The following is a 25,194-nucleotide window of genomic DNA, read 5'->3' on the forward strand; positions in this document are numbered from 1 at the left end:
GTAGTCAGTTGGCTGTAATGCCACCTAACCAAAAGGTAAAAATAACACCACCTAATTTAAACTTTAAGTACACTAGCAAATTACAACAGGAAAGAAAAGACAGCAGTAGAGGAAGTAGAAAGCAGTACAAAATAAAACTGGAGGTCGCCCAATGTTTTCCTTTACTTTCTTATAATTTATAGTTATGGTTCTATCTTCTTTTCTGAATGCTAATACACAGTAATTTGTTTTAAAATGAATTGAGGTTATGTATATAAAGCTGGAGCACAGGAAGGAAAGACTTTGGGCATGAGTCTACCTGAGCATCCAGCTTATTCACGTTTCAAAATGGTTTTCTACTTATTGTGGCATGTATAATAACTCTTATTAAACAGTAAGACATAAATATGGCCGATATGTAAAAATATCCAGGAAGAAAGCCATCTGCTAGCAATAACATTGAAAATAAAAAGAGAATAAAACAGTCTAAGAAAGTGATAAGTTCTGACTAAAGGGTACAATATTGAATTAACCCTTGATATAATATCCAAGAAAAAGCACCTACTTATGGAAATTTTCCAGGGCATACCTCAGCCAGAACAAAAACTGTTCACCATATGGAAAAAAACAAAACAAAACAAAACAAAAAACACCTGTAGTGAAAATGCAGAAGTTAGTTGACATTCAAGTGAGGTTATCTATGACATTATCTGTACATGAGAACTGAGGAATTAGCAAAGGTTCTAATGTAAACCATATTACTTTTAAAGAAACACGATACAAACATACCACCAGATGCATTGCTAATGGCTGATCCAGCAGATGCCACCTTGGAAACTGCTGCTGGATTGTATGTCCAAGATGTTCCACAAACTTCCACCTTTAAATCACTGTCTGAATAAATCTGCTGTACTCGGCCAACTTTACCTAAAGTCTTAAAAAAAAAAAAAAATTTAGTTCATGTTGTCAAGTCTAAAGTACGTACCGTAAAAATAGATCACCAGTTCTTACACGTTTAAAGTATTAATTTTTCTTTTTTACTAAAGAAAAAACATTTAAAGGACAATCATTTTCAAATGGGTTATTTACAAACTTTAAAGAGCATCCCTAAAAAACATTTTAATAAACAGGGCATCTGGGTGGCTCAGTCAGTTTAGTGTCCGACTTTGGCTCAGGTCATGATCTCATGGTTAGTGAGTTGGAGCCCTGCATGGGGATCACTGTTATCTGTGCCGAGCCTGCTTCGGATCCTCTGTCCCCCTCTCACTCTGCCCCTCCCCTCCTCACACTCACTCTGTCTCTCACTCTCAAAAATAAACATTAAAAAAAAATTTTAATAAACAAAACTACTATACTTCCACAAGAATATAAAAACAAGGGGGTCTGAGTGGCTGACTCAGTTGAGCATCCAATGCTTGATTTCAGCTCACATCATGATCTCATGGTCATGGGATCAAGCCCAGCACTGGCTCCATGCTGACAGTTCAGAGCCTGTTTGGGATTCTCTCCCTCTTCTCTGCCCCTCCACCGCTCGTGCATGCACACGCTCTCTCTCTCTCTCTCAAAATAAACTTAAAAAAAAAAAAGAATATAAAATCAAAAATATCATGACAGTCTATCATTTATAAAAGTTCACAAAATTTTGCTTTTTGATATTCAACCTTTTAATCCCATAATCTTATGTTACATCTTGAGAATTTGTAAATTAAATAGTCTAAAATCCATCATTAATGTAGCCTAAAAAAATAAAACCTGATTTCTAAAACAAATTACTTACACCAAAATGGGAATCAGTACTGATTCCAAGACAGAAGTAGGTAGAAATAACATGCTTATTAAATATACAGGGAAAGGGGCATTTGGGTTCAGAACACAATCAGCGGCAACTCTTACCATGTGGCAGATAGTATTCTAAGAGCTTTATACATATTGACTTACCTAATACATAAAATCCTGAAAATTAAGTACTATTAGCTCCATTTCAAACTCCAGTCCAAAACCCATTCTCTTCAACACAAGAGAATAGCAAATTACAATACTAGAAAATTAGTTTAGAATATTGACAATATCTGACTACTTCCTAACACAGAGTAAACTGCCCTTGATTGAGTGCTTTATTTTTTGATCTCTCCACAGCATTGGACCCTAACTTCTTGAAACTATTCCTTTGATTTCTGAATGACAGTCTAACCTTTCTGCCTATTCCTTCTCTTTCTTCACTCACTGGCTCCTTGTCCATTTTCAGATCCCTAAATCTATTCATTCTTCCCCAAATTTTATTCCTTAGTTTTTTACTCTTCCTCCTTAAAAATGTAATCTACTCTGACAACTATCACCTTATTTCCAAAGACTCCAAAATATAATTCTATAGCCCCATTTATTCCTCTCTCTGCCCTCCAACACACACCAATTTTAACTTCTCATTACACATTTCCTCTTGGAATTTTCCATCCTCTCAAACTCTATGAGGCTGCATTCCTTGTTTTCCCCCCTTAACCGCTTATTATAGAAAGTCTCAAACATACATAAGAAGACAATAGTATATTGAATCCCTGTATACCCATCAACTCTTAACAATTTTCAGCTCATGGCCAATCTTATTCTCCCCTACCTATTGTTACTCCCTGTACTATTCATCACATAAACTTAAAAAAAAAACAAACCTGATACTACTACCAACCCTCCCAAAATTATCAACTCTGTAATATCATAAAATACCAGTGTTCAAATTTCCAATTGCTTCATAAATGATAAAATTCTTCAGTATGCTTAAATCAAGTTCCAATAAAGTCCAAAATAAAGTCCAATAAAGTCAGTATGCTTAAATCAAGTTCCAATAAAGTCCAAAAATATATGTATACATATATTTTTCTTTGCCAATTATTTGTTGAACAAACAGGGTCAACTGTCCTATAAAGTTTCTTACAATCTGAATTTTGCTAATTGATATAATTTAATAAATTCATCTTTCTCTGTATTTAATAAGAAACACTTCAAATTGGCTGCTAGATCCTTTTAACATGACCTAGAAATCTTTGATAGCTTCCTTGCTACCTGGTATGAGACTCATCTTGTTCACTTCCAAAGAGCTAGAATTAGCCATTTCTCCAAAGACTGGTTTCTATACAGAGGGAAAGGCTATTTCAAGACTGTAATCTGGGGGCACCTGGGTGGCTAAGTCGGTTAAGCGTCTGACGTCAGCTCAGGTCACGATCTCGCGGTCCATGAGTTCGAGCCCCGCGTCGGGCTCTGGGCTGATGGCTCAGAGCCTGGAGCCTGCTTCTGATTCTGTGTCTCCCTCTCTCTCTGTCCCTCCCCCATTCATGCTCTGTCTCTCTCTGTCTCAAAAATAAATAAACGTTAAAAAAAAAAATTAAAAAAAAAAAGACTGTAATCTGGGCACTAAGGTTGGTATTGTTATTAGAATGGTTACTGTTTCTAGGTCTTTTCATGGACAAAGCTAGGAAATAGTGGGGGGGAAGGGGAGGAGATGTTTTGTTTTAATGATAAAATAAATCATAAGTTCAAACATTCTTCCAATTCAAATTCAAGACTACAGGGTTTTTACTTAGCCTCTTCTATGTTACATTCATATCTCCTTTTCCCACTCTGATCATTCTGGTTCTCAAAGTCACTGGGGATAACAGAATTAAAATTATCATATAACTACTCATTTGTTTTGTTTTTTTGTCACATCACACATAAAACAATCTCAGGATAATAATATTAGCACTACCACAGACAACAAGATCAATGCAAATTGTTAAAAATCCCTTTTTATAGGCAGTTCTTTAGTGTATATTCTTCCTAAAAAGATATAAAGACAAACAACTGTGTTAAAAATCACCTGTACTTTTCTCTGTACAGTTATGACAACAGGAAACACATTTAGGTTCATTTATTTCATTTTATTTTCTACTTTCAGGAACTTCCTTTTTGAATTTAATTTTGCTTAATAATTGTATAAAAGATATATGTGGTTTTAAATCAAATCTATAAAACAAGATATATTCAAAGATGTCTCCTATCTACCTTTCTCCCTACACCATATTCCTTTTTTTAGATATGAAACATGTTTTTTTAACTTCACGGTTAATCCCTCCATTGTTTGCTTTTTGTCACATGAACTCTGCATTGTCCTAATTAGTTATACTTACAATAATACTAGTATTTTATACATATATATATATATATATATATATATATAAAACCTTATTCCCTCTTCAAAAAAAAAAAAAAAAGAGAGACAGAGTGAGTCAATTGGTTCCCTAGTATGTACAACATTGAAATTAGTCATTCATGTTCTTACCCTTACCTTCTTTCTCCCTAATATTTTGGTTTAGAAAGACAAATATATGATTTCATTCATATATGTAATTTAAGAAACACAACAGATGAACATAGGGAAAAGGAAGGAAAAATAAGATAAAAACACAGAGGGAGGCAAACCATAATAGATTCTAAAATACAGAGAACTGAGGGGTACCAGAGGGGAGATGGGGGAAGGGGGATGGGCTAAATGGGTGATGGGCATTAAGGAGGGCACTTGTTGGGAGGCGCCTGGGTGGCCCAATCAGTTAGGCGTCCGATTTCAGCTCAGGTCATGATCTCATGGTTTGTGAGTTCTAGCCCCACATCGGGCTCTGTGCTAACAGCTCAAAGCCTGGAGTCTGCTTCAAATTCTGTTTCCCTCTCTCTCTGCCCCTCCCCCACTCATGCTCTCTCTCTCTCTCTCTCTCTCTCTCTCTCTCAAAAATAAAAACATTAAAAAAAAAAAATTTAAAGGGGCATTAAGGAATCTACTCCTGAAATCATTGCTTCACTATATACTAATTTGGATGTAAATTATAAAAAATAAAAAATAGAGTTAAATTATTAAAAAAAAAAAAAAGAAAAAAAAAGGAAGGCACTTGTTGGGATGAGCACTGGGTGTTATTTGCAAGTGATGAATCACTGGGTTCTATTCCTGAAACCAAGATGATACGGTATGTTAACTAACTTAAATTTAAATTTAAAAAAAAATATATATATATATAGGTTTAAAATAATAGTATTTAGTTCCACATAATAACTAAAAGGCAATCGAGCAGCTTGCTAAACTTTCCATATATGCTCTCTCCATTCCCACCCCATTTTTTGAGTTATACTCTATAAAGTTACATTTTATCTGAGTTGTTAGAGCATAAAACCATTATACAGACTCTACCTCTTCCTTTAACCATCATTTAATCTTAGTTCAACAAATAAATACATATTTAATGATCACTATCAGCTTTCAGTTGATATCTCTCATGTCGGTTGTCTGAAACATTTTTCAGGAGATTAATCAGAAAAAGCTAATGGGAACAAGATTCTATAAATTCTTACATGTTCATAGCAACTTGTAGCTTTTATACTTGAAAGTCAGTTGGTTATATATAAAACTCTTAGCTTACATTTTTGTTCCTTGAGTATCTTAAAAAATGTTATTTCGCTGAGATCACAAAGCAGAGATCAGTTTTTTTCCTTAACAATAATCTGATTTTCTTTTCTTTGTAAGTAAAACCTGACCTTTTTCCCTAGATACCCAAAGAATTGTTTTCTTTTCTTGAAGATTCAATTATTTACCAGAAAATGGCTCAGTGTTTGGTGTTCTCAGTTTTCCCAGCTATACAATGTATCCTTTTAACATTTAGCTTTAAAGTTTTTAATTCAGGGGCATTTTTCCTGGAATTACAAATTTTAGTAGCTTTATAGTCCACTGCTTTGTCTTTTGTTTTTCCTTTTTTGCAAGGACTCCTAATACACATATATTAGGTAATCTATATTTGTCACTTTCCCTGAAATACTTTTTACCTTTTTTATTTAAAAAATTTTCTTCCTTTTACCTTGTTTCTCTTAAAGGCATTATGTTATATTTATTTGATGTGTTGCATCAAGCTTACTCCTCATTTCTGAAATTATCTTTCCTTTTCAATTCTTTCCTAAGTTCTATCACCTCATTTCTAATTATGATCCATTTCAGAGTGCCTGGGTGGCTCAGTCAGTTCAGTGTCTGACTCTTGATTTCAGTTCAGATCATGATCTATGGTTCATGGGATCTAGCCCCGCCTCGGGCTATGTATGGGGATTTGATTATGATCGCTTCAAACTTTTATCCTTCCTCTGTCCCTACTGTCTCTATCCTACTCAATTTAGTTTCTATTCCCAGCACCTTCTCCTTAATGGAGGGCTCTGCCCAGAAAGGGAGCTGTGGCTGATTCATTCTGAGAGTTTACAGATTCAGGCTGCTCAAGCCCCTTCAAACTTTGGCATGGACCTATTACCCTCACCCCAAAATGAGGTCTGCAAATGCCCTCCCAGGTTTAGCTGTTGTTTCCACATTCATCTACTATACTAGCCAATGAATACTTGTTAGCTATATTGGAGCTCCCTTGTTCTTGGGTCCATCTGATTCCCATTAATTCTCTCTGCTGCCAGACAAACAGATATAGACCCAGTAGCTGTCAGTGTTTTCTCACTACTCATTCATATTTTAGGGTTCAATTGGCTACTCTGTCACCTGGTTTTAATATAGATGCTTGCGCCTTTTTTTTTTTTTTTGGTTATGCTAATCTAGTTGTTGACTATTTTTATCAAGACAATTTAGGAAAATTAAAATTCTACACCATCACCAGTGGAACCCAAGAATTCCCCTCTAGCTATAACCTACAGGTTTTGCTTATATAAAAGCTTACTATGGGAGATAGAGCACTTAGGCTTTGAAGTAAAACAGATTTGAGTTCAAACTTCAGTTCAGAAACTTAGCTCTGATTCCTCATCTTTAAAATAAAGATGCCATACAACCATCTGCTTATAATGCTCCTATGACAAAGTCTGTGTATGTGTTTGTGTGTGTACACATATCTGTGTGTGCACATGTGTGTGTGTGTATATATATATATGTATGTATATATATATATCATTTAGCACAGTGCTCAGAATAACTAGGCACACAAAAGACATACACTGCTATATATAAGCTGTCACTGCTAAGGGGAAAAACAAAAACATTTTGACTATAAAAAAATCTTGAATAATATATGTATCTCATATAAAACATGTCAAAAGATTCCATTTAACTAACATAGGCTTAAAGTACATCAATACATTTTTTAACCAACGTTACTATCAAAAGCAAACAAAAGGCACATGGGTGGGTCAGTCAGTTGGGCAGCTGACTCTTGATTTCAGCTCAGGTCATGATCTCACGGTTTTGAGATCCAGACCTGCACTGGGCTCCTCACTGAGCATGGAGCCTGCTTGAGATTCTCTGTTTCCCTCTCTCTCTCTCTGCCCGCCCCCCACTAGTGCACATGCATGTACACTCTGTCTAAAAATAAACTTTAATAAAAGCAAACAAAAGATCATATGGAACTTAATTTTTTGACACCAGAATTCTAAAATACAGCTCCTGCAACACAGACAACTATCACTTAGTCACTACCTACCTAAAACAATAAAAAAATGATGTCGGCAGCATCTGAAAACTATGAAATGTCTTGGAATGAAAACACCATAACAATAGATTTCTTTGTGTTTTGTTCACTACTAAATCTTTGAAGCCTAATAGGTACATTGTTTGTGCTAAAATATCTGCCAAGGAAGCAAGGCAGAAAGGAAGGATGGACTGATGGAAGGGCAGCACAACATGAAGGACAGGGAGGGGGTAATGGACAGGATGGGAGGAGGCAGAGGGCTAGACGAGATAGGAGATGGTGCTGGCCAGGACAGAGCACTAGACAATACAGGATAGGGGGATGAGACATGAAGAGAGATGGGAGGGGGGGTACACAGTAAAGGAAGGAAGCACTGAATGGGATGGGACTCGGGTGGAGTGTGGGGTGGCCAGGATAGGACAAATTTTGTGACTGGATGAGAAAGGAGTAGGGGTAGCAAAGTGGAGGGCTAAACACGAGGACACAGCAAAGTGGAAGGAAATGGGATATAGGGCAAGAAAGTATGGGGGGCAGCAGAACAGAACGGGTAGTAGTACAGAAGGAAGGGACAGAAGGTAAGAGCGAGGGACAGATGGAGAAAGAGGATGGATGCAAAAAGGGCAGAACAAACAAATTTTTCTGTTATTCCTGAACATTTGGTGAAAAATGTGTCGAATGAATAAGTTAAAAATTACACCATAACTCTTTGGGAGCAAAGGCAGCTCAGAAGGCACACATTCAGAGTTGCTCTTTCATACTCTAAGTTTTAGAGAGGCAGGCCCCCAACTAAGGCAAGCAGTGGTGGTCCAGCACTGCTAGCAACTGGATGAGCATCTCTCTCTCATTCTGGGATTAAGTATCAGGGAAGTCCCTGTTACCTTCCACCTACATTACATTCTCCAGTAACAGCTCTTTAAAACACTACTAACTGTAGCCCTACATGGACCTTCCTGGGCTAATTTAACTGGAACAAATTAGACAATAAAAGACATAAGTATGCCTAGCAGCCAATGAAAACAGAGAGAGGCACAGAGTGCAACTGAGGGAGGGACAGAGAGAGGGAGACACAGAATCTGAAGCAGGCTCCAGGCTCTGAGCTGTCAGCACAAAGCCCAATTTGGGGCTCAAACCCATGAACCTCAAAATCATGACCTCAGCTAAAGTTGGACGCTTAAACTGACTGAGCCACCCAGGTGCCCCCAAGTACAATTCTTGAAGAATTATGCTAATTTAGTTTCCAAACTTCAAATATTTTTTAAATCTACACACATATAATGTAATTCCTAGTCTAAAACTGTTTCATTATTCCTAGTCTGAAACTATTTTAGATATACTTACTGGGAGCATAGCTTCAGCCCATTCTCCATGTCCTCTCTGTAGAAGTTTGATTCTTTCCAGATCATAACAAACTTGTACAAGATCACCCACTTGAAACTGTGAGGTACCTCCTTCTGCACCTTGAGCAGCATCCCCACTTCGGACAATGTTTGCTTTAGTGAGAACGGCAGGATTGAAGGTCCACCTAAAAATCAAAGCCAAAACTCAAAATAGGTAACTTTACTTAATTTTAACACAACATTCTTAAACATTGCAGGGCAAAAAAATTTTCTAACACATGAGCACAGTAAAGCAATCCTTTGCAATTATATCCTGAACAATTTATTTTCCCTTTTATAATTACACATATTTAAGGAAAGACTTACCTGTAATCTCACACCCTAATACGATCCTTCTGTCTAGTTTCCCCTTACGTTTTAAAAATTGTTATAAAATACACTACTGTTAAATATTAAAACCTTTCAGAAACATATAAAGTGAAAGTGAAATTTCCATTTCACACAAACACACCTGGATCCCCATCCCCTATCCCATCCCCAAACCACTGTAAATACTCACTGTGGTGTCAACTATATACTTCAATTAAAAAAATCTAATGAAACTGGGACACAAACACTCCATTGTGTATCCCTGTGATCTTCTATTAGTGCACTGATACTTCTAACATACAGAGTTGCTTCCTTTTTCATAAACAGATTTTATATATTTTATATTTATATGTATGTATATATACATATATACACATATACACATATATACATATATATAAATAAAATTCTGGGACTTCTTTTTTCTCAGAGAATGTACTTTGGAAGATTTATTTTCAATGTCACAGAAATAGACCTACTTATTTCAATTCAGTGGCTACAGCAGTCCATTACATGGTTATACATTAATGCATTTAACCATTCTCCTACTATCTTTTAAAGTATTTCCAAATTTTCACTATTACAAACAATACTATAAAGAACATCATCGTATGTACATCTTTGTGCAAACAGGGTCAGTATTTCATTAGTGATTCTTAAAAAGCCACCTAATCACCATATGTATTTGTTTACAATTCCGACAGAGCCAAATTGGCTCTAGAGAGTGTACTATTTCTCCATACCATTAATAATCTCATGGATAAAAACAATATCTAGTTTTAATTTGTCATACATGGGTATTTCACATGACTGCAATCACTGCTACATATTCTTCTCTGCTACACATAAGCATTTTTCTTTTTTTTTTTCTTTTTTTTTTAAAGTTTATTTTGTTTTGAGAGAGAGACAGAGTGCAATCGGGAGAGGGGCAGAGAGAGGAGACAACACAGAATCCGAAGTAAGCTCCAGGTTCTGAGCTGTCAGCACAGAGCCCAACGTGGGGCTCGAAGTCACAAACCATGAGTTCATGACCTGTGTCAAAGTTGGACACTTTAACCAACTGAGCCACCCAGCCGCCCCCATTAAGCATTTTTCAATGCTGTTACCATTTCTGTTCCCCCAGTCCTATATGTCACTCCAAAGAAAAAAGGTTCCCTGAATAAGCTTTTACAATATGGCACTATTATATCCTCCTCTATTTAATTTAAATGAGAGGTCTTAACATATAAAAACCTGTTACTAACTTCCTGTAACCATGGAAATAAATTCTTCTTTCTAAAGCAACCACAAAGAGAAAGAAGTGTCTCTGACCAGTTAAGAATAAAAATCAGATATGCAAAGATTTCTTTCTAGGGGTGCCTGGGTGGCTCAGTCAGTTAAGCATCCGACTTCGGCTCAGGTCATGATCTTGCAGTGAGTTCGAGCCCCATGTCAAGCTCTGCACTGACAGCTCAGAGCATGGAGTCTGCTTCGGATTCTGTATCTCCCTGTCTCTCTCTGCCCTTCCCCTACTCACATTCTATCTCTCTCTCAAGAATAAAGATTTTTTAAAAAATAGTTTTTTAAGATTTCTTTCTAGCCTTACAATCAGTGCTTTTTTACCTTGCTCCCAATATTCCAAAATTTATTTGACCTATTACAGTGCTTGAAACACAGCAGTACTTACTCGAGTTGTTCCCTCTGCCTACAGTGCCTCCCTCCCTGGTGAAAACTGAGTCCATCTTTTAAGTTTACTCCAAAGGTAATTTTTTCTCTGAAGTTTTCTCTGATTTGCCTACCTGAAATGACCACTCTTCTTTTGTACCTTCAGAATACCCTGAATACTCACCTATCGCAATTACATTTTAATGCAGTTATTTCTGGTTTTATCCATCCAAACTAAAAAGGAAACCCATGCAAAGCAAGGGACCATGTCTTAATTGTCTTTGAAATCCCAGTGCTAATCACAGGGCTAATACAGGATAAGTACTTAATAAATCCTTGTTAAAAAAACAGAACAGAAAAAAAGGTTACTTTCTAGAATTCATATTATGTTACTGTTAACACTACTGCCCAAGTTCTGACCAAGAAAGAATTTGGCAAGTAATAATGCCAATTTAGCTTAACATTTCCAAACAACAAACAAGATAACACAAAATGTTAGTAAAAAGTAACACTAAATGTCAGTATGTACTAAACTGAAGATTTTCTCCTCTTTTTATTAAGAGCTTTGAGATAAAATTCACATTCCATATAGTTCCCTCATTTCAAGTGTTTAATTGGGTGGCTTTAGTACATTTACAGCCTTGTACCACCAAGCACTATCTAATTTCATTTTCATCACCATAGAAAAATACTCCATGACAAGTAGCAGTCAATCCACGTTCACCCCTCTCCCTGGTCCTCAATAATTAGTAAGATACTACATATTTGGTTATTCTGCATATTTTACAGAAATCACATAATACGTGACCTTTTGTGACTGGCTTCTTTCCAGCATAACATTTTCAAGATTTATCTATTTGCAGCATATGTCAGTATTCTGTTCTCCATTCCTTTTTATGGCTGAATAAGATTCCACTGTATGGATACATCATATTTTGTTTATCCATTCATCAGATGATAGACATTTGGGATGTTTCAAATTTTGGCTGTTATTAAGAATGCATCCACAAACATTCATGTACAGGTTTTCTTGTGGACACACTTTCAATTCTCTTTTTTTTTTTAATTTTTTTAACGTTTATTAATTTTTGAGAGACAGAGAGACACAGACCATGAGTGGGGAAGGGGCAGAGAGAGAGGGAGACACAGAATCCGAAACAGGATCAAGGCTCCGAGCTGTCAGCACAGAGCCCGACGCAGGGCTCAAGCCCATGAACTGCGAGATCATGACCTGAGCCGAAGTCAGATGCTCAACCGATTGAGCCACCCAGGCGCCCCTCAATTCTCTTGAGTGTAAACCTAAGAGTGGACCAGCTGAGTCATATGCTAACTATATTTTCAAAGCATCAAGACCAGTTCACATTCCTATTATCAGTGTACGAGGCTTTGGTTCTAATTTCTCCACACCCTCACCAACACTTGTAATTATATACTATTTTATTCTAGTATGTGATTTTGAATTACATTTCCCTACATTTACATTCCTCATTGTGATTCTGAATTACATTTCCCTACTAACTAATTGCTAATAATGTTAAGCATCTTTCCGTAGGTATTAACTCCTAACTTCTACTGTGACTGTATTTGGAGACAGAGCCTTTAAGGAAATAACTAAAATTAAATGAGGTCAGAAAGGTGGGATGCTAATCCACCAAGACTGATGTCTTCATAAGAAAAGGAACAGATTGAGGAGATGTCATTCTCTGAGCATGCACAGAGAAAAGGCCATGGGAGAACATAGTGAGAAGGCAACCAACTATAAGCCAGGAAGTGGTCTCAACAGAAACCAACCCTAATGGAAACTTGAACTTGGACTTCCAGCCTCCAGAGCTGTAAGAAAATGAATTTCTGTTGTTTAAAAATCCTTTGTCCAGGGGCGCCTGGGTGGCGCAGTCGGTTAAGCGTCCGACTTCAGCCAGGTCACGATCTCGCGGTCCGTGAGTTCGAGCCCCGCGTCGGGCTCTGGGCTGATGGCTCAGAGCCTGGAGCCTGTTTCCGATTCTGTGTCTCCCTCTCTCTCTGCCCCTCCCCCGTTCATGCTCTGTCTCTCTCTGTCCCAAAAATAAATAAACGTTGAAAAAAAATAAAAATCCTTTGTCCATATTTTAAATGGGTTAGTTGTCTTTTGTTGTTGAATTATAAGAGTTCTTTATATATTCTAGATACAAGTCCCAAGTCTGGCATATGATTTGCAAATATTTTCTCCCACTCAAAGTTTCCTTCAAAACACAATTTTTTAATTTTGATGATGTCCAATTTATTCACTTTTTCTTTGGTCCTTCTGCCTTGGGGGTCGTATGTAAGAAACCACTATCTAATCCAAGGTCACACAGTCTTATATTTTAGGATTTAAAAGTACATTTCATCGGGGCACCTGGGTGGGTCAATGGTTAAGCACCCAACCTTGGCTCAGGTCATGATCTTGAAGTTCTTGAGTTCAAGCCCTGCAGCGGGCTCTGGGCTGACAGCTCAGAGCCTGGAGCCTGCTTTGGATTCTGTGTCTCCCTCTCTCTCTGCCCCTCCCCCACTTGTGCACACTCACTCTTGCTCTCTCTCAAAAATAAACAAACATTAAAAATGCATTTCATCGGAGCGCCTGGGTGGCTCAGTCGGTTAAGCGTCCGACGTCAGCTCAGGTCATGATCTCGTGGTCCGTGAGTTTGAGCCCCGCACCGAGCTCTGTGCTGACAGCTCAGAGCCTGGAGCCTGTTTCAGATTCTGTGTCTCCCTCTCTCTGACCCTCCCCCGTTCATGCTCTGTCTCTCTCTGTCTCAAAAATAAATAAATGTTAAAAAAAAAAATACATTTCATTGGGGCACCTGGTTGGCTCAGTCAGTTAAGCATCCAACTCTTAATTTTGGCTCAGGTCATGACCTCATAATCGTGAGACCAAGCCCCACACTGGGTTCCGCACTGGGTGTGGAGCCTGCTTAAGATTTTCCCTCCCTCCCTCCCTCTCTCTCTCATTCCTGCCCCTCACCACTCACACTCTCTCTCAAAAAATTAAAAGGAAATAAAAAGTATATTTTCATAGGGTTATATCTACTATAGATAGTGATTCCGCCAATGAACTGGGAAAAGTAAACTGAAAACCTTTGGGAGTGGATTCACCATTACAGATGTCATTGAGAACATTTGTGATTCATGGGAAAAGGTCAAAATATCAACTACTGTTGATCCTGTATATCCTGTATATCCTGTATATCCAACTACAGGAGTTTGGACGAAGTTGATTTGAATGTTTATGGATGACCCTGAGGGGTTCAAGACTTCAGTGGAGGAAGTAACTGCAGATTACTAGAATTAGGAGTGGAGGGGCGCCTGGGTGGCTCGGTCGGTTAAGCGTCCGACTTCGGCTCAGGTCATGATCTCACGGTCCGTGAGTTCAAGCCCCGCATCGGGCTCTGTGCTGACAGCTCAGAGCCTGGAGCCTGCTTTGGATTCTGTGTCTCCCTCTCTCTGCCCCTCCCCTGTTCATGCTCTGTTTCTCTCTGTCTCAAAAATAAATAAACATTAAAAAAAATTAAAAAAAAAAAAAGAATTAGGAGTGGACTAGAATTAAGAGTGGAGACTGAAGATATAACTCAATTACCATAACCCCATACTAAAACTTTTGAACAGATGAGGAGTTGCTTCTTACGGATGAGCAAAGAAAGTGGTTTCTTGAGAAGGAATTAATTCCAGGCAAAGATAGGGTGAAGACTGTTGAAATGAAAACAAGGATTTAGAATATTGCATAAACTTGGTTGATAGAGCAGAGGTAGGATGTCAGAAGACTGACTCCAGTTCTGTTAAGAAGTTCTATTGTGAGTAAAATGCTATCCAACAGCACTGCATGCCACAGAGAAATCATTCATGAAAGCAAGAGTCAATCAATGCAGCAAACATCACTGTTGTCACCAGAAATTGCCACAGCCACCCCAACTTTCAACAACCACCACTCTGATCAGGCAGAAGCCATCAACATTAAGGTTGGCAGTAAAAAGTTTTCAACTCGCAAAGAGCTCAGATTATAGTTAGCATTTTTGGACAATATTTACAGTATAACTGCACATTTAATAGACTACAGTATTGTGTAAACATAATTTGTATACACAATGGGAAACAAAAACTTCATTTGACTCTCCTTATTACAGAGGTCTGGACCGAACCTGCAATATCTCCAAGGTATGCCTATATATATTGTCAGCATCATTTACTGAAAAGACTATTCTTTCCCCACTGAACTGTATTGGATCCTTGTCAAAAATTAAATGACTTTAAATGCAAGGGCTTATTCTCAGACTCTCAGTTCTGTTCCATTGATCTATATGTCCATCTTATGTCAATAATAGGCTGTCTTGATTACTATACCTTTATCATAAATTTTGAAATTAGGAAGTGTGAGTCCTCCAATTTTGTTTTTCTTTTTAAAATTGCTTTGGCTATTCTGGGTTACTTGAATTTCCATATGAACTATAGAAATAGATTGTCAATTTGTATAAAAAAGGTACTAGGGTTTTGATACAGATTGCATTCAATTTGTTGATTAGTTTGGGGAAAAACTGGCATCTGTTATAGGCTGAATTATGTCATCCAAAAAATATGTTGAACTCCTAATCCCCAATACCTCTGAATGGGACCATATTTAGAAACAGGGTCATTGCAGATTTAATCGAGTTAAAATGAAGTCATACTGGATTAGGGTGGGCCCTAAATCCAATGATTAGTGTCCTTATAAGAAGGTCATGTGAAATCAGCTTTGGTCATTTTCTCTGTAAAAGATTTTAGAATTATCATGAGCTCAATTAACTTACTTCTATGTTTCCTCAGGGTTCTTTCCTCATGGATGGTTAAGCTGCACCAAAATAAAATATTGGGCTGGAGGACTGATCATATGGCTCTCAGTCTCAAACAGTCGATTTGAATGCATTTAAAATAAAATGTGTACCTCCCCCCCAAAAAAGGAGGCCACGTGAAGACACAGGGACACACAGACTCACAGAGGAGAAGGCCATGTGAAGACAGAGGCAGAGAAATGGCATCTACAAGCCAAGGAACACCAAGGATTGCCAACAACCACCAGAAGTTAAGAGAAGCATAGAACAGATTCTCCCTCAGAGCCTACACAAGGAACCAATCTCCCTAACACCTTGATTTTGGACTTCTAGCTTTCCAAAACTGTGAAAGAATAAGGTGCCATGGTTTGAGTCACCCAGTTTGTGGTAATTTGTTATGGCAACACTAGGAAACTAATACACAATCTGAACAATATCAGATCTTCTGGTCCATAAATATGAGATGTCTTTCCATTTATTTAGGTCTTCCTTAATTTCCTTCAACAATGTTTTGTAGTCTTCAGTGTACAAGTCTTGCAATTTTTTTTTTTTTTAAGTAATCTATACATCCAACATGGGGCTCAAACTCATGACCCCGAGATCAAGAGCTGCATGCTCTACAAACTGAGCCAGGAAGGCTCCCCAAGTCTTGCACTTCTTGGGTTGAACTGATTCTTAGGTATTTTATTCTTTGTGATGCTACTATAAATGAAACTTTTCTTAATTTCATTTTCAAATTGCTCATTGCTAGTATACAAAAATACAATTGACTTTTCTACATTGATCTTGTATCTCTCAACTCTGCAGAACTCACTTATTAGTCCTAACAGTTTTCTGTGGATTCCTTAGGTTTTTCTATTCACAAGATCATGTCATCTATGAACAAAGACGGTTTAACTCCTTTTCTCTTACTTCTTCCTTTTATTTCTTTTTCTTGCCTAATTGCCCTGGCTAGACCCTCTAGAACAATGCTGAATAAAAGTGGGGAGGGCAGACATTTTTATTTTGTTCCTGATCTTAGGGGAAAAGCATTCAGTCTCTCACCAGTTCGGTATGATGTTAGCTGTGGGTTTATTTTATTCATTTTGTGTGTGTGTGTGTGTGTGTGTGTGTGTTTGTGTGTGTGTGTGTGTATGAGAGGGAGAGAGAGAGAAAGAAAGAGAAGAGAAAGAGAAAGAGAGAGAGGGAGAGAGAGAGAGAGCACACACAGGGAAGGAGAAAGAGAAGGAGAGAGACAGAATCCTAAGCAGGCTCTGCACTGTTGGTGTGGACCCCAATGCAGGGCTTGAACTCACCAAACACAAGATCATGACCTGAGCCAAAATCAAGAGCTGGATGCTTAGGGGCGCCTGGGTGGCTCAGTCGGTTAAGCATCTGACTTCGGCTCAGGTCATGATCTCACGGTCCCTGAGTTCGAGCCCCACGTCGGGCTCTGTGCTGACAGCTCAGAGCCTGGAGCCTGCTTCAGATTCTGTGTCTCCCTCTCTCTCTGACCCTCCCCCGTTCATGCTCTGTCTCTCTCTGTCTCAAAAATAAATAAACATTAAAAAAAAATTTTAGAATAAAAAAATAAAAAAAAGAAAGAGCTGGATGCTTAAATGACACCCTAGGCTGTGGGTTTTCATAGATGTCCTTTACCAGCAAAGAAGTTCCCTTCCGTTACTACTTTATTTAGTGTTTTTATCATGAAAGGGACTTGGATTTTGTCAAACGCTATTTCTGTACCTCCTGGTATGACCACGTGTATCCTTCAGATTTGAACACAATTAGAGCTAATTCTATACACTGGGAAACAACTTAATGTTAATTTTCTTCATCCTATATATAACCCCTCCCCTAAGGAACCTCAACAAGTTTGTTTCTTTATGCATATATCAGTAACAAAGCTTTGACAATTGTTCAATTTGACTACTGCTTTTTCTTTAAAATACTATAAACGGGTGCATGGGTGATTCAGTGGGTGGGTTGAGCATCCAACTCTTGATTTCAGCTCAGGCCATGATCCCAGGGTCATGGGAATGAGCCCCGTGTTAGGGTTCTTGGGATTCTCTCTCTCTCTCTCTCTCTCTCTCTCTCTCTCCGCCCCTCCCCTGCTCTTTCTCTCTTCCTCTGCCCTCTCCCCTGCTCATGCACATTCTCTCTCTGTAAAATAAAAAATAATTTTTTTTAAAAATAAAATAAAATACTATAAACGTGCCAGTAAATTGAATATACTTTAGCCCCTAAGAGCAAATAAATCAAAGGCTCCAAGAAACTCACAACCTAGATGTAAAATAAATAACTATTTTCATATATAACAGGAGACCTACACATATGAATAGCATGTACATATACCAGGGATTGTGGAATAAGAGAGGAGGTTCCCAAAACATATAAGCTCAGTATTTACAGGATGCAGGAGTTAATCCAGGCAAAGAGGCAGAAAAGGAGAAAAGGGTATTCTGCATGGAAGAAGTAGTATGTGCAAAGGTAGAGAGTGAAGAAATGCATGTAATTCTATGTTGCTAATAAGGACTGGTGTATTCACACGTCTGTGGCAAGAAAAAGCTATGGTACCAAGAGATGACTGGAGATATGGGCCAGAGTTCTAATTTTATTCTCATTCAGGGCAAACTGATATGGTCTATTATGAACAGAGAACTTTTTAGCTGTATTTGACCTAATACCAATACAATGTATTCTCCTCCTCCAGGAAAAAAAAAAAGTGCACAGAACATTGTATCATAAGCATATTCATATAAATTCACATACATACCACACACACATTTATCATTTGTTCCGCTCCACTTTACCAACATATTCTGGATTTTTAGCTGCTATCTTAAGAGCTAGCTTAAAGGAGTCTTTGATTATAGCACATTATTTGCTTTCTCTAAGGTTCTTTCTTCTATATACTAACTTTATTTGCCATTACTAAAAATCAAGAAATATCACCAACCTATTGCCACTTGGATACTGTACTACAATGTCATGATCTTCATCAATGCCACAAACAGTTCCAGTTGTAGTTAAAGTCTCAAACATGCCATCAGTCCATCCTCCATGACCGTGCTGCAAAGACTGTACAATTTCTAGGTCAAGATCTATATTCACCAGGTCACCAATCTGCAATCCACCAGGATTCCTGTTGCCATTCTGCTCACCTGTAATTGCAGAGGGAGTGGACAAAGGTAAAGGAAAACCCCTGCAATAGCATGCAACTGTATTATTTTTAAACAAGAGCAAGCTCTAGATATTTTAGTTTTAGTTACCCTCCAATTTTAAAATGTTTTGAGAATATATTGTAAGTATCAAATTCTGGAGCTAGGGAGCTTCAAAAATAAGAAGAAAAAAAACAATCAGACTCACAAATTGAAATAATGTGATGATTCATAACAACAACCGAACAATAACCCTATATCAAAGTACAAAGTTCTGGGTTTTTAAAATGTTCACTTTTCTGCCTGGATGACTTGTTGACTATTCCTGCAATAACTACAATTAGACAGTTATTGAGGTTAAGTAACAAACTACAGCCACCATAACCAGCTAGAGAATATGAAAGAGAATCTTAAAATTATTTTCTTCTCTGAAGTGCTTGGTACTATTTTTTACCAAATGGCCCTTTTGATTTTTTTTCCTAAAGAGCATCTTTAGATATTTAAAAGCCCATTCCCTATATTATTCTCAAAGCTAGGTCTGGGATAGGGGCACCTGGGTGGCTCAGTCAATTAAGTGTCTGACTCTTGATTTCAGCTCAGGTCATGATCTCACAATTTATGGGTTCCCACCCCGCACTGGGCTCCAAGCACTGACAGTGTGGAGCCTGCCTGGGAATCTGTCTCTCTCCCTCTCTCTGCCCCTCCCCTGCTCGCTCACTCTCAAAATAAATAAATTTTAAAATTAAAAAAAAAAAAAAAAAAGAAAAAAAAACCTAGCTCTGGGATAAAGGATTCATGATCATAAAACACTATGATGAGGGATCCAAAAAATATGTTGATTCTATACTTCTCTTGTGAAAGCAAGATCCAAAAGAAGGAAATTTCTGAAACATGGAAAAGGAATGATCTTGTCAAAATATAAGTACTTCTTCTACATTCCTTAAAAAAAAAAAGAAAAAGAAAATCAGGGTATGCTGCAAAAAAATAACACTTTTTGGCCAGAAGGGAAATCAAATGATTTTAAAAAAGGAACACAGAGCTCATATGAAAAGGCAAACATTCACAGACTAAAACCTTAATCTGAATACTGTGGTAAATGTTTACTGTGGCCACAATAAAGAATCTATAAAATAAAGAATTTGATTCCCTTATCCCTTACTTTAATGGCACATAAAAAATTATATTTATTGGGGCGCCTGGGTGGCGCAGTCGGTTAAGCGTCCGACTTCAGCCAGGTCACGATCTTGCGGTCCGTGAGTTCGAGCCCCGCGTCGGGCTCTGGGCTGATGGCTCAGAGCCTGTAGCCTGTTTCCGATTCTGTGTCTCCCTCTCTCTCTGCCCCTCCCCCGTTCATGCTCTGTCTCTCTCTGTCCCAAAAATAAATAAACGTTGAAAAAAAAAAATAATTTAAAAAAATAAAAATTAAAAAAAAAAATTATATTTATTATATAACCTTAATCTTCAAACTATTTTTGTATTAAGAAGGCAATTTTAGGGGTGCCTGGGTGGCTCAGTCTGTTGAGCATCAGACTCTTGGTTTCAGCTCAGGTCATGATCTCATGGTTCGTGGATTAGAGGCCCAAGTCTGACTCCATGCTGACAGCTTGGAGCCTGCTTGGGATTCTCGCTCTCTCTCTTTCTCTTGCTCTGCCCCCTCCCGCCCTCAAATAAATAAAACTTTTTTTTTAAGCCAATTTTATAAAACTTCTAAGGAATTTATAAGCATTAAATTGTCAGATTCTATTCTCAATATGTAAGACATACTGATAATCTAACACAAAATTTTTCAACACTACGTTTATAACTAAAGACAAAGTTTCAAATATGACATATAAATGGTATACCAATTTTTAAGACATGACAACCTTTTCAGTCTAAATAAATTGATAAAAAAGAACAAATGCTTTAAAAAACAAAATAAAACCCAAAAAGTATCCCTTAAATAACTTTTTTTTAAAGTCCCATTTAAAGATTTCTGATTCCAAGAACCCTGACCTGCTAGTTAGTAATTTTCTCTAGTCTGCTGACTCACCTAGCACAGGGCAGTGATCTCTGTAGAAAGAACCTCCTTTGGCATCCTGGACACACTTGAGATCAGACTAAGAAGAAGAAAAGAAACCAGAAAAATCATGCTTGAAAACTTCAAGTATAGCTCAGTACCTAAAATAGGCAAAAATGTTCATTCAGAACATACCCTCAGCAAAAGTTAAGAGTAGCTCTAGGTTAACAGTAACACTAAACACTGCTTTCAAAAGCACTCATCAAAAATTAAAAGCCTGATCTCCAGATAGGCCATACTTTATTTACTTTTAGCTTTCCTTTAAAGTTCAAAATGAAAATGCCTAGATCTTCACCACTAAAATATTTTCAACACCACATATAGGCCCTCAACAAATACCTAGTATTTAAAATGTAACTAACACATTCTATTTTAAAAATACTTTTACAAAAAAGAACTCAATTCATTTACTCTTTTCAACCAGTTTTATGACATATACAAGCCAGGTATTAACTCATTTAGTAAAGAAAAGTATCCAAAACTAAACAACCAGAAAAAAGAAAAGGATAGGACCAAATTTAGTCTTTTGGTTCCCGGCCAGGTAATTTTCCATTTACATAAACTTTAGTCCTTACTTCATAAATTGATTAACTCAAGTTCCTTCCCACTTAGTTTTTATAAGAAAACATACTATTATTTAAATATCTGAATGGGGAGGCAGTGATATAATCAAAAGTACAGAAAACATGAACTTACAAGAACCTTGAAAGTTACTAGGAAAATTTAGATTTAAAAGTATCTAATAGTTCCTAACATACACATACACATACACACACACACACACACACACACACACACACACACACACACACACAGAGACTCTCTTTTACAGCCTCCTTTCCCACCAGAGCATCACATTTAGCTCAGTCTCAGCCAAAGAGACATGGGTCAAATTATTTTAATGTGATACTTTAACCCAGCAATCCCACCTCTAGGAATCTATCCTAAAGAAATATACCCATAAATGTGCAAAGATATGTCTAAGGATGTTTACTGAAACAATGCTTACAACAATTAAAAAAAAAAATCTTGCAATAATTTTAAAAAATGGAGGTACCACCAACAGAAACCTTATTAAATAATGGCATAATCATACAGAGAAGTACTACTCAGCCATCAAAAAGGATCAATCTACATATACACTACTCATTAAATACCTCTACACATACATCCTGTAAGGCTTCATCTGAAGCAAGTTAATAATCAGTCAGAATTCCCAGAAAAATCCACAATTTAAAAACAGGAGAAGGCATAAAAATACTAATAATACTAATACTAATGAAAAACTGATAACTAATGCAATATACAAGTATTAAAATTGGTAAATGAAGTATTTGCTTAGAGTCTACATTGCTGGCTTTTAAAAATAAATGGGGGGCGCCTGGGTGGCGCAGTCGGTTAAGCGTCCGACTTCAGCCAGGTCACGATCTCGCGGTCCGTGAGTTCGAGCCCCGCGTCAGGCTCTGGGCTGATGGCTCGGAGCCTGGAGCCTGTTTCCGATTCTGTGTCTCCCTCTCTCTCTGCTCCTCCCCCGTTCATGCTCTGTCTCTCTCTGTCCCAAAAATAAATAAAAAACGTTGAAAAAAATTTATCAAAAAATAAAAATAAACGGAATAAATTAAAGGCAAACAGACAGTGGGATATTTTTCCCCTCCTACCAAGGGCATATAAGAGTTGGGAAAAAATCCAATTTAAATTCTTTGAGGAGGAATGTATTCAAGATGGAAAAGATATGATAGGCATTAATGTTTCGGCATTAATATATTTAGTTGTACTTCATAAATTAAATAGCCGAGGTCAACATTTAAACAGTTTTCCAGGAAATGCAGAAATATAGGGCAATCCATTGAATAAACCACTATTATTCTCCTAAGCACTTAAGTAATTTAAAGTGCTTCTAAGTCAATCATTTTCAATTACCAATACTACTCTTTAAAAAAGGAGGGGTGCCTGGGTGGCTCAGTCGGTTAAGTGCCTGACTTGATTTCAGCTCAAGTCTTGATCTCAGGGTCATGAGTTCAAGCCCTGCATTAGGCCCCACGCTGGGCTTGGAGCCTACTTAAAAAAAAATAAATAAATAACCAGAATAAAAATTTTAAAAATAAATAAAAATAGAGGGGGAAAATCTCTTTAAAAACAACTGTAACATCTACTGTAATTTATACTTTTATTAGCTACTAGAGCCAGAATACAAACATCCCATAAAAACCTCATTATAATATTATACTCTGTGTCCATGCCAAGGAGCAGCCTTACAGATGATTCTAAATTTTTTTGAGATCGATTTTAATAAATAAGCCCCTAACTTGGATTCCTAAGGGATCAGCTCTACACAATCAATATATAGTAAGTTACCCAAATATTCACTGAGGGCAAAATCATATTTACTATTTTTTTCTTTCTTTTTTTTTTTTAAATTTAAATTTTAGTTAGTTAACAAACAGTGCAAAATTGGTGTCTGGAGTAGAATTCAGTGATTTATCACTTTCATACAATACCTAGTGCTCATCACAAGTGCCCTCCTTAATGACCATCACCCATTTATCCCATCCCCCTACTCATCTTCCTCTATCAACCCTCGGTTTGCTCTCTATTGTTAAGAGTCTCTTATGGTTTGTTTCCCTCTCTTCTCTTTCCACTTCCCGCCCCCCACTTTATGCTCTTCTGTTTCATTTCTTAAATCCACATATGAGTTACATCACATGGTATCTGCCTTTCTCTGATTGACTTGTTTCGCTGAGCATTAAACATTCTAGCTGTATCCACTTTTTTGCAAATGGCAAGATTTTATTCTTTTTGATGGCTGAGTGATATTCCATTGTGTATATATGTGTGTGTGTGTATACACACCACATCTTCTTTATCCATTCATTAGTCGATGGACAAGTGAGCATATTTACTATTACATACTTTAAGCAAGTGTACTAAAAATGTAGTTTTATTAAATCCTCACTTTACAGATTTTTCTCCTGTTGCATATTCATAATTCAGATGGCTATATTCTGACAAAAGCATATGACAAAAAAAAATACAATAAGGGCTATTTTTATTTTCATCTATCTAATATTTTTATCTTTTGTGATTCTTACTACTCACCATGCCCTCAAAGCCAACTCTGTAAAGGTTCTTAGCACCATTATCCCAGAGAACATATGCTGCACTATGTGGGCTTGATGCGCTCCAGTCCTGGATTTCCGTTACCTAAGGGAATTGTTGCAGAAAACAATTTTTAAAAGGGGAGGGGAGAAGTTAGTTCAGTTAATTATATTTAAAATCTTAAATACCATTTCAGCTATCATCCTCTGTAACAGGATCATGAAAAATACTATTTTGTCAACTAGGTCAATTCTAACATATAACTGAATTATAATTAGAGACATTTTTCCAGGAATTATAAGGTAATTCCAAAAATCATTGTAGAAATACTGAATTGGGAGGCTTGGTGATTATAGTAACAGATCATCAGAAAATACACAATTCAATATAAAATGTTAGATTTATATTCTTAAAGGGTTCCTTTTAAGAACAGTGTATTATTTTAAATCCATTATTCCTTACAAAATTTAAAATCTTTGGCCAGATCCTCAGAATGATTCAAGATAAACCGGCTCTCTAGGGGCACCTGGGTGGCTCAGTCGGTTAAGCATCTGACTTCGGCTCAGGTCATGATCTCGTGGTTTGTGAGTTCAAGCCCTGCTTCGGGCTCTGTGCTGACAGCTCGGAGCCTGAATCCTGCTTCAGATTCTGTGTCTCCCTCTCTCTCTCTGCCCCTCCCCCACTCATGCTTGCTCCTGCTCTCTCTCTCTCTCTCTCTCTCAAAACTAAACATTAAAAAAAATGTTTTTAAAGAGAGTTTTCAGATGACCAAGACTTTTAAGTTTATTTATTTATTTATTTTGAGAGACAGCGAGCATCTCTCTCTCTCTCTCACACACACACACACACACACACACACACACGAGCAAGGGAGGGGCAGAGAGAGAGAGAGGGAGACAGAGAATCTCAAGCAGGATCCACACTGTCAGTGCAGAGCCTGTTGCCGGGCTCAAGCCCACAAACTGTGAAATCATGACATGAGCCAAAATCAAGAGTTCTGACGCTCTTAAGAATGGAGCCATCCAGGTGCTCCAATGACAAAGACTAAAATCATCATTCACCAATTCTAAAAACAATTTTTTCAAGAAGGTAACAGTAGAATGAACGGATAGTGACTGACATCTAAGTCTCATACGTGAAATGTTACTCATTTCAGTACATCTAGCATCTAGCATAACACCAAACAATACATGTTCAAGATTAGTTGACTGACTGAATCAATGAATGAATAATCAGCAAAAGCAACATAAAATCCAAAATAAATGAAACCAACAACCCACTTACCCCAATATCTCT

The 25,194-nt window shown here is 37.3% G+C and overlaps 1 protein-coding gene across 1 annotated transcript in view; it reads right to left on the reverse strand.

Moving 5' to 3' along the window:
• Positions 1–25,194, reverse strand: part of MIB1 (mindbomb E3 ubiquitin protein ligase 1) — a 122,637-nt gene that overhangs the window by 74,527 nt on the left and 22,916 nt on the right. Inside the window, exons 4-8 of the mRNA XM_030335688.1 lie at positions 23,899–24,003; positions 20,776–20,842; positions 18,542–18,746; positions 8,775–8,958; positions 769–913 (exon numbers count right to left, since the gene is read on the reverse strand). Coding sequence (XP_030191548.1) covers positions 769–913; positions 8,775–8,958; positions 18,542–18,746; positions 20,776–20,842; positions 23,899–24,003 — 706 coding nt within the window. The remainder of the gene's footprint in view (positions 1–768; positions 914–8,774; positions 8,959–18,541; positions 18,747–20,775; positions 20,843–23,898; positions 24,004–25,194) is intronic.

The sequence above is a fragment of the Lynx canadensis genome, chromosome D3 (assembly GCF_007474595.2).
Source record: "Lynx canadensis isolate LIC74 chromosome D3, mLynCan4.pri.v2, whole genome shotgun sequence".
In the NCBI taxonomy this organism is placed as follows: domain Eukaryota; kingdom Metazoa; phylum Chordata; class Mammalia; order Carnivora; family Felidae; genus Lynx; species Lynx canadensis.